At 36.5% G+C, this 15,116-nt stretch overlaps 5 protein-coding genes across 5 annotated transcripts; all 5 read right to left on the reverse strand.

The window, feature by feature from the left end:
* Positions 1 to 1,703: 1,703 nt before the first annotated feature.
* On the reverse strand, positions 1,704 to 2,586 carry LOC125189399 (uncharacterized). The gene has a single exon (XM_048086680.2). The coding sequence runs from the start codon at positions 2,530 to 2,532 to the stop codon at positions 1,795 to 1,797; it is 738 nt and encodes a 245-aa protein (XP_047942637.2). The 5' UTR covers positions 2,533 to 2,586; the 3' UTR covers positions 1,704 to 1,794.
* Positions 2,587 to 4,904: 2,318 nt separating this feature from the next.
* Positions 4,905 to 5,822, reverse strand: LOC125189398 (uncharacterized). The gene has a single exon (XM_048086679.2). The coding sequence runs from the start codon at positions 5,790 to 5,792 to the stop codon at positions 5,055 to 5,057; it is 738 nt and encodes a 245-aa protein (XP_047942636.1). The 5' UTR covers positions 5,793 to 5,822; the 3' UTR covers positions 4,905 to 5,054.
* Positions 5,823 to 7,840: 2,018 nt separating this feature from the next.
* On the reverse strand, positions 7,841 to 8,706 carry LOC125189397 (uncharacterized). The gene has a single exon (XM_048086678.2). It carries the CDS (start codon positions 8,668 to 8,670, stop codon positions 7,933 to 7,935), a length of 738 nt encoding a protein of 245 aa, XP_047942635.1. The 5' UTR covers positions 8,671 to 8,706; the 3' UTR covers positions 7,841 to 7,932.
* A 2,381-nt stretch (positions 8,707 to 11,087) lies between these two features.
* Positions 11,088 to 11,906, reverse strand: LOC148926786 (uncharacterized). The gene has a single exon (XM_089058126.1). It carries the CDS (start codon positions 11,884 to 11,886, stop codon positions 11,149 to 11,151), a length of 738 nt encoding a protein of 245 aa, XP_088914252.1. The 5' UTR covers positions 11,887 to 11,906; the 3' UTR covers positions 11,088 to 11,148.
* A 682-nt stretch (positions 11,907 to 12,588) lies between these two features.
* On the reverse strand, positions 12,589 to 13,620 carry LOC125190597 (NAC domain-containing protein 6-like). Its single transcript, XM_048087927.2, has 2 exons — positions 13,402 to 13,620; positions 12,589 to 13,334 (listed from the first exon to the last, which is right to left on the reverse strand). The coding sequence occupies exons 1-2, from the start codon at positions 13,559 to 13,561 to the stop codon at positions 12,766 to 12,768; spliced, it is 729 nt and encodes a 242-aa protein (XP_047943884.1). The 5' UTR covers positions 13,562 to 13,620; the 3' UTR covers positions 12,589 to 12,765.
* Positions 13,621 to 15,116: the final 1,496 nt, after the last annotated feature.

Raw genomic sequence — 15,116 nt, forward strand, 5'->3', positions numbered from 1 at the left:
TAATAAAATGGAAAATTCACCTAAACTTGATAGGGCATTGTATTCTCATTATTCATGTTTGTTAAATTCTCCAAATCATTGTCTCACATCGCGTGGTGATGATCCTAGCTTCTCTATATAAGTGTGGATAACCCTCCCCCTTAAGAGGCCATTTAAGGGGTGAGTGGCCCATTTCTAATATGGTATCAAAGCGGGTCGCCGACTGTCAGTCAAATTTAACTGACCCAGCAGTATATCTGGACTTAAAATTTGGGCCAAGTGGTCCAACTGACTGAAAAAAAAAAAAAGTCCAACCCCTTCACCTTTAACCCCTTCACCTTAAAGGGTTTGAGGGAGGGTGTTGGCAATTGAAACTAAAAAATACTATAACATATAAAGTCGATGATGGTTTATCTCTTTATCTCTTCTCTTGCCTACCCACGTGATGGAAGTCCGATGTGTCATTCCGGCCCACACGTGAGGGGGCGTGTTAAATTTTTCAAATCATTGTCCCACGTCGGCTTGATGTCACCACATGCTAGTACTATATAATACTATCTCCTTTCAGTTTAGATGGCCTTTTAGAGCTTGAATGAATATGAACAATTTGCTCACTTCCATAATGCACAGTACACGTAGTTGATGATTCTAATATGGAATGAAGAAGGGAAAAATCTCCTTTTTCATCCAATTTTTTAACAATCACGATTCATGAATCTTTACATAGTGATGAAGATACGTATTCATGAATCATTAGCTTCTCTAGGACAATATTAGAAACTTTGTTGGCCAAATACTCGTTAGATATGAATATTGGCAGTTATGAACAAAGAATAACCTTTTTCTAGTGGGGAATAGGAATATGTAAATAAGCAAATACTAATATCAAGATATTGAAAAAGACGATAGAGGAAATTATCTGTTTGTATTGTAATTATCCTTGTTGATTGATTTAAGATGTAGAACAAGTTAGTGTATTTCTATGTACTTGTTTCAATCTCAAGATGAGTTTGAAGGCTTGTGGTTGAAAATATTGAGGAGGGAAATCTGATTTTAATCAACTGCCTGAATGCGGAGTCGAGTTCTCCTTCAAGAAATTGAATGCTCGAGTCCATCTATTTCAAGTGTCACAATCACAAGCTCGTTTTCTTGGTTCAGTTGCATGAATAAATCCACCTTGTTGAACTTGTTTGAAGCTTTCTTGGATTGCATCAGCTTTGATACCAATGGCCAGTTGTTCATCCTTTCATACAATTTTCAATTTTCTAACACATTCTATAAATCAACAAACAAATATATATAAAAACTCAACAGCTCATGTGATTGGTGGTTTTTATCTGGTGAAAGCATGTGATACATAGTCAGTAACTGTTCTCTCTTGAGGGACAATTGGAATCTTGAAACTATAATAACATTAAACAATGAAAGTCACTCGTGTTCACTAATTCATCATAGTTGTTGTTAAGTTATTATATTCTTTGAATATTTCTTCAATTTTTACTACATTTATCTTTTTTAGACAGCAAGGTAAAGAAACTTCATAAAAGAAGTTATGGTATATGGCAGTTAAATGGTTTTTTACAGCAAAGTAAATGATTTTTTACCATTTATCAATTTTTATCAACGTTTGGCAATTCATTTTCTTGGTTTAATCAGAAAATAAAGAAAAGATAAAACAAGAAAATAGAAGAACAGGCCATGTAGTAGAAATCTTTGAGATTTTTCTTTTACTAATGATCAGGTAAATGTACAAGTATATATCAATCTTTTTCCTATTTTCTGATCTACAAAATTGTTGATCTCATAATTATGAGTTTAATTGTTGAGAATGTTGAGAAGGGAAACTCTGGTTTTGATCAACTGCCTGAAGATTGATTCGAGATCTTCTTCAACAACTTGGATGTCTGAATCCATCTCTTTTAAGTGATTCACGAGATCGTTTTCTTGGTTCAGTTGCAAGAATGATTCCACCTTGTTGAACTCATTCTCGACATCCGATTCTTTCTTGGAGTGCATCAGCTTTGACAACAAGGATCTCTTGCTTTCGTGCCCCAACACGTAAGACAGCAGAGACTCGAGCATGGAAATGGCAACACTCTCTGCATCTTTCAACATGGAAGCACTCTCGGAAGTGGCTGAGGAGCTACGTCTCAAGTTCTTCAAACACTTTTGGATCATTTTCTTCGATTTCTTTCTGGAAGAAAGGTAGGAGTTGATGCCTTGAACATCCTTTCTCCTTACAGCAGAGAGAAGATCTCTTAAATCTTGCTTTGCAAGAGAGATGAGATCTTTAACTGAACTGCAAGCATCCAATAGCTTAATGTAATCATCAACACATTCCTCAGAAACAATCTGTTGAATGTGAGACAAAAGAAGCAAATCGTCAATGCTCTCATACAAGTTTCTTAGGCCATTTATCTTGCCGTTGAATGATGAGAGCGATGAACAAGTAGCTTCTGATGACTTCAATCTGGATAAGTTGTCATCGAACTGTGAGACAGCAGGATGAGATGAAGATGGGAAACTAAGAGAGCGGCCGTGTTGAAGAGCCATTGTGTTTTTCTTTTTTGTTGTTGATGAAAATAAGAGTTAGAACTGAAATGATGATTGAAGGAAGAAAATTGTGATGCCTCAAACAACCATGGATAGGCTTAATATATAGTAGGGAAGAGGACACAAGGAATCTTCATTATTTTCTCAATGACAGATGAGGGAGAGTGTTATTGCCATAAAATATACTGTCATAAACAATATTTTATAGTAACGCATGAGGGTATTTGAGGTTCTGCTCTTGTGCAAGAAACAAAGGATCATAAAAATAACACTATATTGTCTGTAGATCAACAATCAAAGTCCTATCATTATCTCTACAGCACGGTTGGCACCTCCATTGGACTATGCAATGAATGAGAGAGGGGGTGAGATCACACGTGCATATCTTCTAATACAGGCTCATTCATTGTGTGGTGTACATATTATATAGCTTTGTGCCCTCCAACAGATGCACAGATCTGCCAAATAATTTTTTTTCTTTGTTTTGTCTGAGATGCATACAAACTTCATTATTTTGTAGCCAGCCTGTTATACTTCACATTGGATCAGAATTCATGCATGAAAATGTGGAGTTATAATAATGTGTTCGTTATAATGCATGATCTGGTTTGAGATTCTGCTCTTAGAGAAGAAACATATAATCAGAATACAGTATTATCTTGTCTATAGACTTTCACATAGTTGGCAGAAACAAGGTGAGTTCATTTCATTGGGTTAGTTATATAGCTTTGTTCCCTCTAACAGAAGCACAGATCTACAAAATGATTTTTATACTCCATGTTCATGTGCAATCACATGAAGATATGGGATCAATTATAATGTGTTTGTTATGATGGTGGGAAACAATGCGTAGACATAGCCGGAACAATAGTGAGTCTACTTCATACCTATATTTCTAATTCTGCTAAGAATATATTGTCCATCCATCTGTATATATACAACCATTTCTAGGCAAATGACTGCAGAAATTTATTGGTTCAGTTTATAGGCCTGTTTTGTATATTGATAACAAGAGGAGAAAATGGCAGTTTTTCGCCTTTTTGAGTTGAAAACAACTTGGTAGTTCTCTTAGCTCGCCTCTCATTTCTCAAGAATATCTGAGAAAATAAGGATTGTGCAAATACTGGAGTTTTTGAGGCCAATAAAGAGCTGATTTATTGTCTGAGTGAAAAACTGAGTAAGGTGAGTTGAAAAAGAGAGAAAGAAGCTTTATCAAGGCAAGGAAATAAGTTCAACAGAATCCTTCCAGGTCCGATTCTCTCCAGCAAATAAGTCCACAAATTCATGTTTCATTTTCCATCAGCCTCGGCTCGGAGGGCTTAGAGATTTTCTTCACTTCAGAGCTCTTCCTAGAATTTTCGAAGCGTTTAAAGGAGCTCAGAGAAGGCATGTGAGCTAACTGAGCTGGACACAAAGGATACATATTTTTGGATCTGATTAGCTACTACTTTCTTGCATCCAAAAGAACTCGAGTTTTCTGGACCTGATCAGTAATCTCTGAAGGACATCAAGAGGGCTTCAGAGACTTTCCTCTCTTCAGATCTCTGCCTATAGACTTAGTTTGCTCGTCGGAGTATTTCAAGCGTTTAGAGGAGCCCCGGCAAGGAGGTCTGCTGAAAGCTCCCCTTTTTCCGGATGTTACCCAAGCCACTTTTATATGGAGTAAAGGCAGCAGTTGAACCCATAAATGAAGAGAAAGGGGAAAATGAAAGATGAGGACTGTGATTAACACTCAAAGAATAACAGTCCACCGAAGATGCCTGAGACAAGAGGCCTAATAATCTTCAAAAGAGGCCTACAGTTGATACCCTCCTAAATTTAGGACTCCTACTTAAATCAACTTAAAACTAAACAATCAAAATAAATCCTCAAACATGGAAACCTTCTAGCTTGATCTCTACCACACTTGCTGTCTCGATTTTCAATCTGGGTAGCTGCCTCCCAGTCCATTTCTCCTATGTAGTAACAACAGAGGAAGGTAAAACTTAGTAGTTCATACAACTTTAACAGATGATAGTCCCGAATAAGATGTGAGAGAGGCATGAGAGCTGACCTTAAAGTTGTAAACTTATTCGATATTTCTTGACCTTAGCTAGACAGATAGGATATATGTTTTCTTGACCTGATCAAACATCCCAAGTTTTTTGGACCTGATCAACGTCTCTGAATGTTTCTCTATTCATTACACATTTTTTAATCTTGGAAAAATCATTATGTTCAAGACTTCTCATTGTTTTCGACTGTACCAATCATTCCCATGTGGACAGGAAGGTGAAAGGAAGGCATAAATCAGAAAATAAATAGGTTGATTAAGTATCACCATTGGTATAACAATATTAGGAAATAAGTAAAACTTACGATTGTTTCATGGAGGAATATAACTAGAAGATGGTAATAACTGAAAGAATGAAATAAAAACACAAGCCATGTGGTGGTAATCTTTAGTTGATTGATGATCAAGGAAATATACAAGTATATCATTCTATTTTCTAATCTACAAAATTGTTGATCTCATAATGAGTCTAGTTGTTAAGAATGTTGAGAAGGGAAACTCTGGTTTTGATCAACTGACTGAAGATTGATTCGAGATCTTGTTCAACAACTTGAATGTCTGAATCCATATCTTTTATGTGATTCACAAGCTCATTTTCTTGGTTGAGTTGCAAGAATGATTCCACCTTGTTGAACTCATTCTCGACATCTGATACTTTCTTGGAATGCATCAGCTTTGACAGCAAGGATCTCTTGCTTTCGTGTCCCAACACGTAAGAAAGCAGAGACTCGAGCATGGAAATGGCAACAGACTCTGCATCTTTCAACATGGAAGCATTCTCGGAAGTGGCTGAGGCGCCACGTCTCAAGTTCTTCAAAGATTTTTGGATCATTTTCTTTGACTTCTTTCTATAAGCAAGGTAGGCGTTGACGCCTTGAACATCCTTTCTCCTTACAGCCGATAGAAGATCTCTGATGTCTTGCTTTGCAAGTGAGATAAGATCTCTAACTGAGCTGCAAGCATCCAATAGCCTGATGAAATCGTCAACACACTCCTCAGACACGGTCTGCTGAATGTGAGACAAAAGAAGCAAATCATCAATGCTCTCATACAAGTTTCTTAGGCCATTTATCTTGCCGTTGAATGATGAGAGCGATGAACAAGTAGCTTCTGATGACCTCAATCTGGATAAGTTGTCATCGAACTGTGAGAGGGCGGGGTGTGATGAAGATGGGAAACTAAGAGAGCGGATGTGGTGAAGAGCCATTGCTTTCTTTCAATTTGTTCTTGGTGAAAAAGATATATAATTGAATTGATGATTGAAAGAAGAAAATTGTGATGTTCTAAGAACAATGTATGTGCTTCTTATATAGTGGGGAAAAGTACGCGGGGAATCTTCATTATTTTCTCAATCACAGATCATAATCACTGCCACAAAAATAAATAATACAATGCACGAGTAGATTTTAAATTTTGCTTTTGGAGAAGAAACATATTTTTGAAAAAGTATTATTTTGTCTGTAGATGAGCAATCAAAGTCTCACCATTATATAAATGTCACAGAGTTTAACATGGTTGGCAGCTTCATAAGACCTTGCCATCAATGATAAACGAGGCAAGTACATACGTGCAATTCTTTTAATAAAGGTCAGCTCTTCGTGCAACTTACAAATTATGTAGCTTTGTGTCCTCCAACGGAAGCACAGATCTACAAAATCATATTTTCTTTAATTCATTTTGTCTGTAGTAGGGGCTTGCAGCCAACCTGTCTTTCACTTTTGATGAAAATTCATGCATGAAAATATGTGTGGATTTAAATAGTCTCTTTCTTGTGGTTGGAAACAATGTATAGACATAACCAAAATAGTGGTCGTATTACCCCATGGATCTTGCTTGAAAATATAATTTTAATTAAGTTTGTTCTCTATCTGCATATATGCTATAAATTCAATGTAGATGACCGCTGAACTCTTTTCTGTTCAATATGAAGGCCTTATTTTCTTATTGAAATGAATTGGGAAAAAAGGGCTGAGTTACCTTAGATATCGTGAACTTTGAAACATTGATATTAGCATCGGAGCTTGGAGCTTCTGAGGCCGTACTCAATGAGGGACAAATTAAACAGCCTCAAATGCCTATCTTGAAACATCGATGATTTGCTTTTGTTGCCCCATACGTGCTGTATCATTATCCAGAAAGTTGAGCAAAATTGAATGGTTAAGTTGTACTCTAAGATCCTTGCATGCAGCTCGATTGAAGTTCTCATCTCGCTGTCTTGAATAATAGAAGAAGAAATCCAAGTCAACAGGTTCATGAAGAATTATGTAGTTTAGGCAGTAGTAGTTCATTTTGCCCATGAAAAATATTTGAGTTTCCCAATTTGGTACTAATAAAATGGAAAATTCACCTAAACTCGATAGGGCATTGTATTCTCATCATTCATGTTGATCAAGATTCAAGCTCTTCAGCACATGCTATACTGCATAATAGTATCTGTTTGTATTGCAATGATCTGTGGATCGATTTGATATATGCAAGTGTATTTCTATGTACTAATTACAAAATTTTCAATCTCAAGATGAGGTTGAAGACTTGAGGTTGAGAAATTGAGGGAAACTCAGATTTTGATCAACTGCCTGAATGCGGATTTGAGTTCTCCTTCAAGAACTTGAATGCTCGAGTCCATCTATTTCAAGTGGTTCAGAATCACAAGCTCGTTTTCTTGGTCCAGTTGCATGAATAAATCCACGTTGTTGAAATTGTTTGAGGCTCTCTTGGATTGCATCAGCTTTGATACCAATGACCAGTTGTTCTTCCTGTCATACAATTTTCAATTTTCTAACAGTCTATCAACAGCTCATGTGAAAGGTTGTTTTTATCTGGTGAAAGCATGTGATACATAGTCAGTTATTGTTCTCTCTTGACAGACAATTGGAATCTCGAAACTATAATAACATTAAACAATGCAACTCCCTCGTGTTCACTAATTCATCATATTTGTTGTTAAGTTATTACTACATTCTTTGAATATTTTCTTCACTTTTTACTACATTTATCTTTTGTAGACAGCAAGGTAAAGAAACTTCATATAAAGAGGTTAAGGTATATGGCAGTTTAATGATTTTTCACAGAAAGGTAATGAAATTCTTCAAATAAAGTGGTTATATAAGTTGAACAGGAGTAAATGATTTTTTACCTATTATCAATTATTATCAACTTTTAGTAATTCTTTTTCTTGGTTTAATCAGAAAATAAAGAAAAAGATAAAACAAGAAAATAAAAGAAGAGGCCATGTAGTAGAATCTTTGAGATTTTTCTTTTACTGATGAGATCAGGTAAAATGTACAAGTATATATCAATCTTTTTCCTAATTTCTAATCTACAAAATTGTTGATCTCGTAATGAGTCTAGTTGTTGAGAATGTTGAGGAGAGAAACTCTGGTTTTAATCAACTGCCTGAAGATAGATTCAAGATCTTCTTCAACAACTTGAATGTCTGAATCCATCTCTTTTATGTGATTCACGAGCTCGTTTTCTTTGTTCAGTTGCAAGAATGATTCCACCTTGTTGAACTCATTCTCGACATCCGATACTTTCTTGGAGTGCATCAGCTTTGACACAAAGGACCTCTTGCTTTCGTGCCCCAACACGTAAGACAGCAGAGACTCGAGCATGGAAATGGCAACACTCTCTGCATCTTTCAACATGGAAGCACTCTCGGAAGTGGCTGAGGAGCTACGTCTCAAGTTCTTCAAACACTTTTGGATCATTTTCTTCGATTTCTTTCTGGAAGAAAGGTAGGAGTTGATGCCTTGAACATCCTTTCTCCTTACAGCAGAGAGAAGATCTCTTAAATCTTGCTTTGCAAGCGAGATGAGATCTTTAACTGAACTGCAAGCATCCAATAGCTTAATGTAATCATCAACACATTCCTCAGAAACAATCTGTTGAATGTGAGACAAAAGAAGCAAATCGTCAATGCTCTCATACAAGTTTCTTAGGCCATTTATCTTGCCGTTGAATGCTGAGAGTGATGAACAAGTAGCTTCTGATGACCTCAATCTGGATAATTTGTCATCGAACTGTGAAAGGGTGGGATGGGATGAAGATGGGAAACTTAGAGAGCGGCCGTGTTGAAGAGCCATTGTGTTTTTATTTTTTTGTTGTTGGTGAAAATAAGATTGAAGGAAGAAATTTGTGATGCCTCAAACAACCATGTATAGGCTTAATATATAGTAGGAGAGAGGACACAAGGAATCCTCATTATTTTCTCAATGACAGATGAGGGAGAGTGTTATTGCCATAAAATATACTGTCATAAACAATATTTTATAGTAACGCATGAGGGTATTTGAGGTTCTGCTCTTGTGCAAGAAACAAAGGATCATAATATAACACTATATTGTCTGTAGATCAACAATCAAAGTCCTATCATTATCTCTACAGCACGGTTGGCACCTCCATTGGAATATGCAATGAATGAGAGAGAGGGCGAGATCACACGTGCATATTTTTTAATATAGGTTCATTCATTGTGTGGTGTACATATTAATATAGCTTTGTACCCTCCAACAGATGCACGGATCTGCCAAATTATATTTTTTATTTGTTTTGTCTGTGATGCATACAAACTTCATTATTTAGTAGCCAACCTGTGATGCTTCACATTGGATCAGAATTCATGCATGAAAATGTGGAGTTATAATAATGTGTTCGTTAAAATGCATGATATGGTTTGAGATTCTGCTCTTAGAGAAGAAACATAGGATCAGAATATAGTATTATCTTGTCTACAGATGAGCAATTAAAAGTCGTCTCTTTATCAATGCAGCACAGACTTTCACATAGTTGGCAGAAACAAGGTGAGTTCATTTTATTGAGTTAGTTATATAGCTTTGTTCCCTCTAACAGAAGCACAGATCTGCAAAAAGATAGATATTTTATACTCTATTTTCATGTGCAATCACATGAAGATATGGGATCAATTGTAATGTGTTTGTTATGATGGTGGGAAACAACGCGTAGACATAGCCAGAATAATAGTGAATCTCCTCCAATGCCTATATATCTGGTTCTGCAAAACTATATTGTCCATCCATCTGTATATGTACAACCATTTCTACGAAGATGGCTGCAGAAATTTATTGGTTCAGTTTATAGACCTGTTTTGTATATTGATAACAATAGGAGAAAATGGCAGTTTTTTGCCTTTTGGAGTTGAAAACAACATGGTAGTTCTTTTAGCTTGCCTCTCATTTGCTCAAGAATATCTGAAAAATTGTGGATTGGGCAAATACTGGAGTTTGAGGCCAAAAAAGTGAGTAAGGTGAGTTGAAAAAGAGAGAAAGAAGCTTTATCAAGGCAAGGAAATTAGTCCAACAGAATCATTCCAAGTCAGATTCTCTCCAGCAAATAAGTCTACAAATTCATGTTTCATTTTCCATCAGCCTCGGCTTGGAGGGTTTAGAGATTTTCTTCACTTCAGAGCTCTTCCTAGAATTTTCGAAGCGTTTAGAGCTCAGAGAAGGCATGTGAGCTAACTGAGCTGGACTCAAAGGATACATGTTTTTTGGATCTGATTAACTACTACTTTCTTGCATCCAAAAGAGCTCAAGTTTTCTGGACCTGATCAGTAGTCTCTAAAGGACTTCAGAGACTTTCCTCTCTTCAGATCTCTGCCTATAGACTTAGTTTGCTCGTCAGAGTTTTTCAAGCATTTAGAGGAGCCCCGGCAAGGAGGTCTGCTGAAAGCTCCCCTTTTTCCTGACAGCAAAAGAAAAGAGGAAAACGGAAGATGAGAACTGGGAATAACACTCAAAGAAAAACAATCCACCGAAGATCCCTGAGACAAGAGGCCTAATAATCTTCAAAAGAGGCCTACGGTTGAGACTGTCCTAAATTTAGGACTCCTACTTGAATCAACTTAAAACCAAACAAGGAAATAAATCCTCAAACATGGAAAGTAATGTCGAAAGAATCTTGACGCCAACGAAAAATGGAAATCTTCTAGCTTGATCTCTATCACACTTGCTGTCTCGATTTTCAATCTGGGTAGCTGCCTCCCAGTCCATTTCTCCTATATAGTAACAAAAGAGGAAGGCAAAACTTAGTTCATACAACCTTAAGAGATGATAGTCCCGAATAAGATGCGAGAGAGGAATGAGAGCTGATCTTAAAGTTTTAAACCCATTCGACATTTCTTGACCTTAGCTAGACAGATAGGATGCATGATTTCTTGACCTGATCAAACATCCAAGTTTTATAAACATGATCAACGTCTCTGAATGTTTCTCTATTCATTACACATTTTTTAATCTTGGAAAAATCATTATGTTCAAGACTTCTCATTGTTTTCGACTGTACCAATCATTCCCATGTGGACAGGAAGGTGAAAGGAAGGCATAAATCAGAAAATAAATAGGTTGATTAAGTATCACCATTGGTATAACAATATTAGGAAATAAGTAAAACTTACGATTGTTTCATGGAGGAATATAACTAGAAGATGGTAATAACTGAAAGAATGAAATAAAAACACAAGCCATGTGGTGGTAATCTTTAGTTGATTGATGATCAAGGAAATATACAAATATATCATTCTATTTTCCAATCTACACATGAGTCTAGTTGTTGAGAATGTTGAGAAGGGACACTCTGGTTTTGATCAACTGCCTGAAGATTGATTCGAGATCTTCTTCAACAACTTGAATGTCTGAATCCATCTCTGTTATGTGATTCACGAGCTCGCTTTCTTGGTTGAGTTGCAAGAATGATTCCACCTTGTTGAACTCATTCTCGACACCTGATACTTTCTTGGAATGCATCAGCTTTGACAGCAAGGATCTCTTGCTTTCATGCCCCAACACGTAAGACAGCAGAGACTCGAGCATGGAAATGGCAACGGACTCTGCATCTTTCAACATGGAAGCATTCTCAGAAGTAGCTGAGGCGCTACGTCTCAAGTTCTTCAAAGATTTTTGGATCATTTTCTTTGACTTCTTTCTGGATGAAAGGTAGGCATTGATGCCATGAGCATCCTTTCTCCTTACAGCCGATAGAAGATCTCTGATGTCTTGCTTTGCAAGTGAGATAAGATCTCTAACTGAGCTGCAAGCATCCAATAGCCTGATGAAATCGTCAACACACTCCTCAGACACGGTCTGCTGAATGTGAGACAAAAGAAGCAAATCATCAATGCTCTCATACAAGTTTCTTAGGCCATTTATCTTGCCGTTGAATGATGAGAGCGATGAACAAGTAGCTTCTGATGACCTCAATCTGGATAAGCTGTCATCGAACTGTGAGAGGGCGGGGTGTGATGAAGATGGGAAACTAAGAGAGCGGCCATGGTGAAGAGCCATTTCTTTCTTTTTGGTTATTGGTGAAAATAGGGATTGGAACTGAAATGATGATTGAATGAAGATTGTGATGCCTCAAACAACCATGTAAAGGCCTATTATATAGTGGGGAAGAGGGCACAAGGCATCTCATTATTTTTAAAATGACAGATCACTAATCACAGCCATAAAATATAGTTATCTTGAAAATAAAATAATGCAATGCATGTGTAGATTTCAAAATTTGGTTTTGGAGAAGAAACATATGTATAATGAAAATAGTAGTAGTATAATTTTGTCTGTAGATCAGCAATCAAAGTATCAGCATTATCTGTATTATATCAGAGAGGTTAACATGGTTGGCAGCTCCATCAATGAGAAATGAGGCGAGAGCATACGTGCATTTGTTTTAAAAAAGGTCAGGTCTTCGTGCAACGTACAAATAATGTAGATGTATGCCCTCCAACAGAAACACAGATCTACAAAGTTATATTTTCTTTTATGTGAGGTAGAGGCTTCATAATATAAATATTGTTGAGAAATGTGCATATTGATCCACATTATTAGCCAACTGCACATTTTATTATTGCTTTTTTCTCTGCTAAATGCATCTAATATATGTATACAGTAGTTGTTGTGATTGTGATTGCAGAGACAATTAGAAGCTGGACAAGTAAGATAGTACTAGTAGTATAAAATTAATGTCTGCAATCCCCTCGTGTGGCCTATTCTCTTGAATTATGTTGAGGATGTAACAGCACATTATGTGAGCAGAGAAAGTTAAAAAAAGAGTTTGATCAGCAAGAAGCATCATTATTAATCTTGCAAATACAAAGTTGCCAACTAACTAACTCAACGTAGTTAGAATGAGGTAGGAGATTAATTAGCATATGTTAAATGCAATCAGCACATTGGGACGAATGGAGTGAAGCTATCAAGCCATGGACTTAAATTAATCCAAAAGGAATCTTGCATCCAATCAGTGGCCATCTTAGGCAGCTGCAGCTCAGGTAATTTGTGGAAGCCATTGGGCAACACCAAGCTGGAGGAAGAAGGCCTGTCTGTGTTGGGAAATTGTTGCAAGTCGAAATGAAGGGTGGGAGGAGGAGAGAGAGGGAAAGAGGAATGATCCATTGCAGCCCTCTGCTCCAACACCTTGAGAGAAGTGGCCTTCATGTATATCTTGCACACTACAATATCTGTGTCCTCCTTGTTGGGCTTGTCGGGAAGGCGATACTCGTTCATGATCCAGTTGGTCTTGGTGCCGCGTGGCGCTCTCCCCTCGTAGAACACCAGCGTCTTCTTCAGCCCGATCACTCTCTTGGCACCCGAACTGCTCACTATCTGGCGGTCGGAACCGGTGGCCTTCCAGAAGCCGTGAGCCGTGGTGCGGTTGGGGCGCCCTCCCCCGCCGTGCTTCCTGTCTCTGGGCACCATGAAGTACCATTCTCTCTCCCCTGTTTTCGCCAATCCTGCACAGCACATGAACTACTTACTACCTTCCTAGTACTCAAGAAACAAAAACAGATTGTTGCTTACGTGGCAGTTCATTGGGATGGTAGTTGTAAATATTCAAGAAACCGATCACATCGCCGCGCATATTCTTCCCCAAAACCATGCTTTTCAGGTAGAAGCTCAGCAGCTCTTCCTCAGTCGGATGGAATCTGAATCCCGGCAGACATTTACATTCCTCCTCCATCCTGCCAAATATTTTTTTTTCTTTCTCACAGCTGATGATTAAGCTTTCTTATGTGTGTGGATATTGCAATGCACACTACTCACAGTCTCACACACAATTACACTATTTATATACCCAACCAATGCCCATCAATTTTATTTTATTTTTTAAAACAAAATACTACTAAAGGACTCAACCCAAGTCTATGAGGGCCATATATGTTTGTGAATACTAAAAGACAATTAGACTTTATTTTTTACGCGGTTTTCCTAATTGGAATTTAGATCATGATTATCGCTACTAAAATTACCCCAACTCTCTTATTTATCATATGCTCTTTTTCAAATTTGTCATAACAGAATTTATATAAATAATTCTCTTTTGGGGATGGAAAATTAAATGTGATCATCCATCTTAACTTTTTTACATTAGCATTTTCTTATTTCAAAATATATTGAGATTCATCTACTCCATTAAGTAATACGATGAACTTTATGAGTCAATAGAAAATTATCAACGTTTGAACAAGTCATACTAGGAATATATAGCTATTATATCTACGCCCTTATAAGGAAGGAAATTCCTTGAATATGTTGTTTCTTTATAACATTGAATAATACTAATATGCAAGGAACAAAAATGTAAGAATTCCTAGATCAAACAAATGCTGCTTCATAAAAAAATAATCTTGAATTTAAATTCAACAAATTTACTCCTAGGTCATACCCAGAACTTTGAACTACAACTACTCACTCATATTTTATTTGGTTAATTTAATTAGATGCGTATTGTTGGCCCTTATCTTATACTAATAGTACTTTATGGAGTAATTTTATTCTGTAACAGAAATTTGAGACATACTATTTCGTCATCAAATGAATTACGGATTAAATATTAACTATTAACGTAACACTATACGTGGATTTCAGTGTTAAAATGGCTTGACACACGAAAAAATCCTTTTCTTCGAATGATAAGGATATAATATTATTGTAACGCAATAATATTACATTTTTTAATGGTCATGTTTGCTTTAAAGTTTAAACTTTAAAACCGGACAATAATCAGCCTCAAATAGTATACATTCCTTGTTAATATAGACATTTTTTTTAGTATAGAGTTTAGGAAAAGTGTGTTAATTGAATGGTGGAAAAAGTAAGATAAAGCAATAGACATTTTTTTTAGTATAGAGTTTAGGAAAAGTGTGTTAATTGAATGGTGGAAAAAGTAAGATAAAGCAAAGTAAGATATATGAAGAGCGAATAAAGTAAAAAGGAGAATTACTTTTTACGAATAATAGAAATACTTCACTTAGAACTTCTCAAAATAGAAAAATGATTTTATTAACATGAAACAATGGGAGTACATTAATATAGTTTATACATGCACATGTTTCCAAGAGAGAAAAAAATTGCAAATTTATGAATTATTATTCAAAACGCGTATGCACATTTCTGTTATGCAATTTTAGGAAAATCAGAAATGGAAAACAACTCAGTTCACTTGACTTGGAAATGAGGTCTTCACCTAAGACGCCTACTCCATTTCTCAACTCGACCACTTATTTTTTTTCTAC

The sequence above is a fragment of the Salvia hispanica genome, chromosome 5, assembly GCF_029641045.1.
Source record: "Salvia hispanica isolate PSC_SH4W2 chromosome 5, Shi_PSC_v1, whole genome shotgun sequence".
In the NCBI taxonomy this organism is placed as follows: domain Eukaryota; kingdom Viridiplantae; phylum Streptophyta; class Magnoliopsida; order Lamiales; family Lamiaceae; genus Salvia; species Salvia hispanica.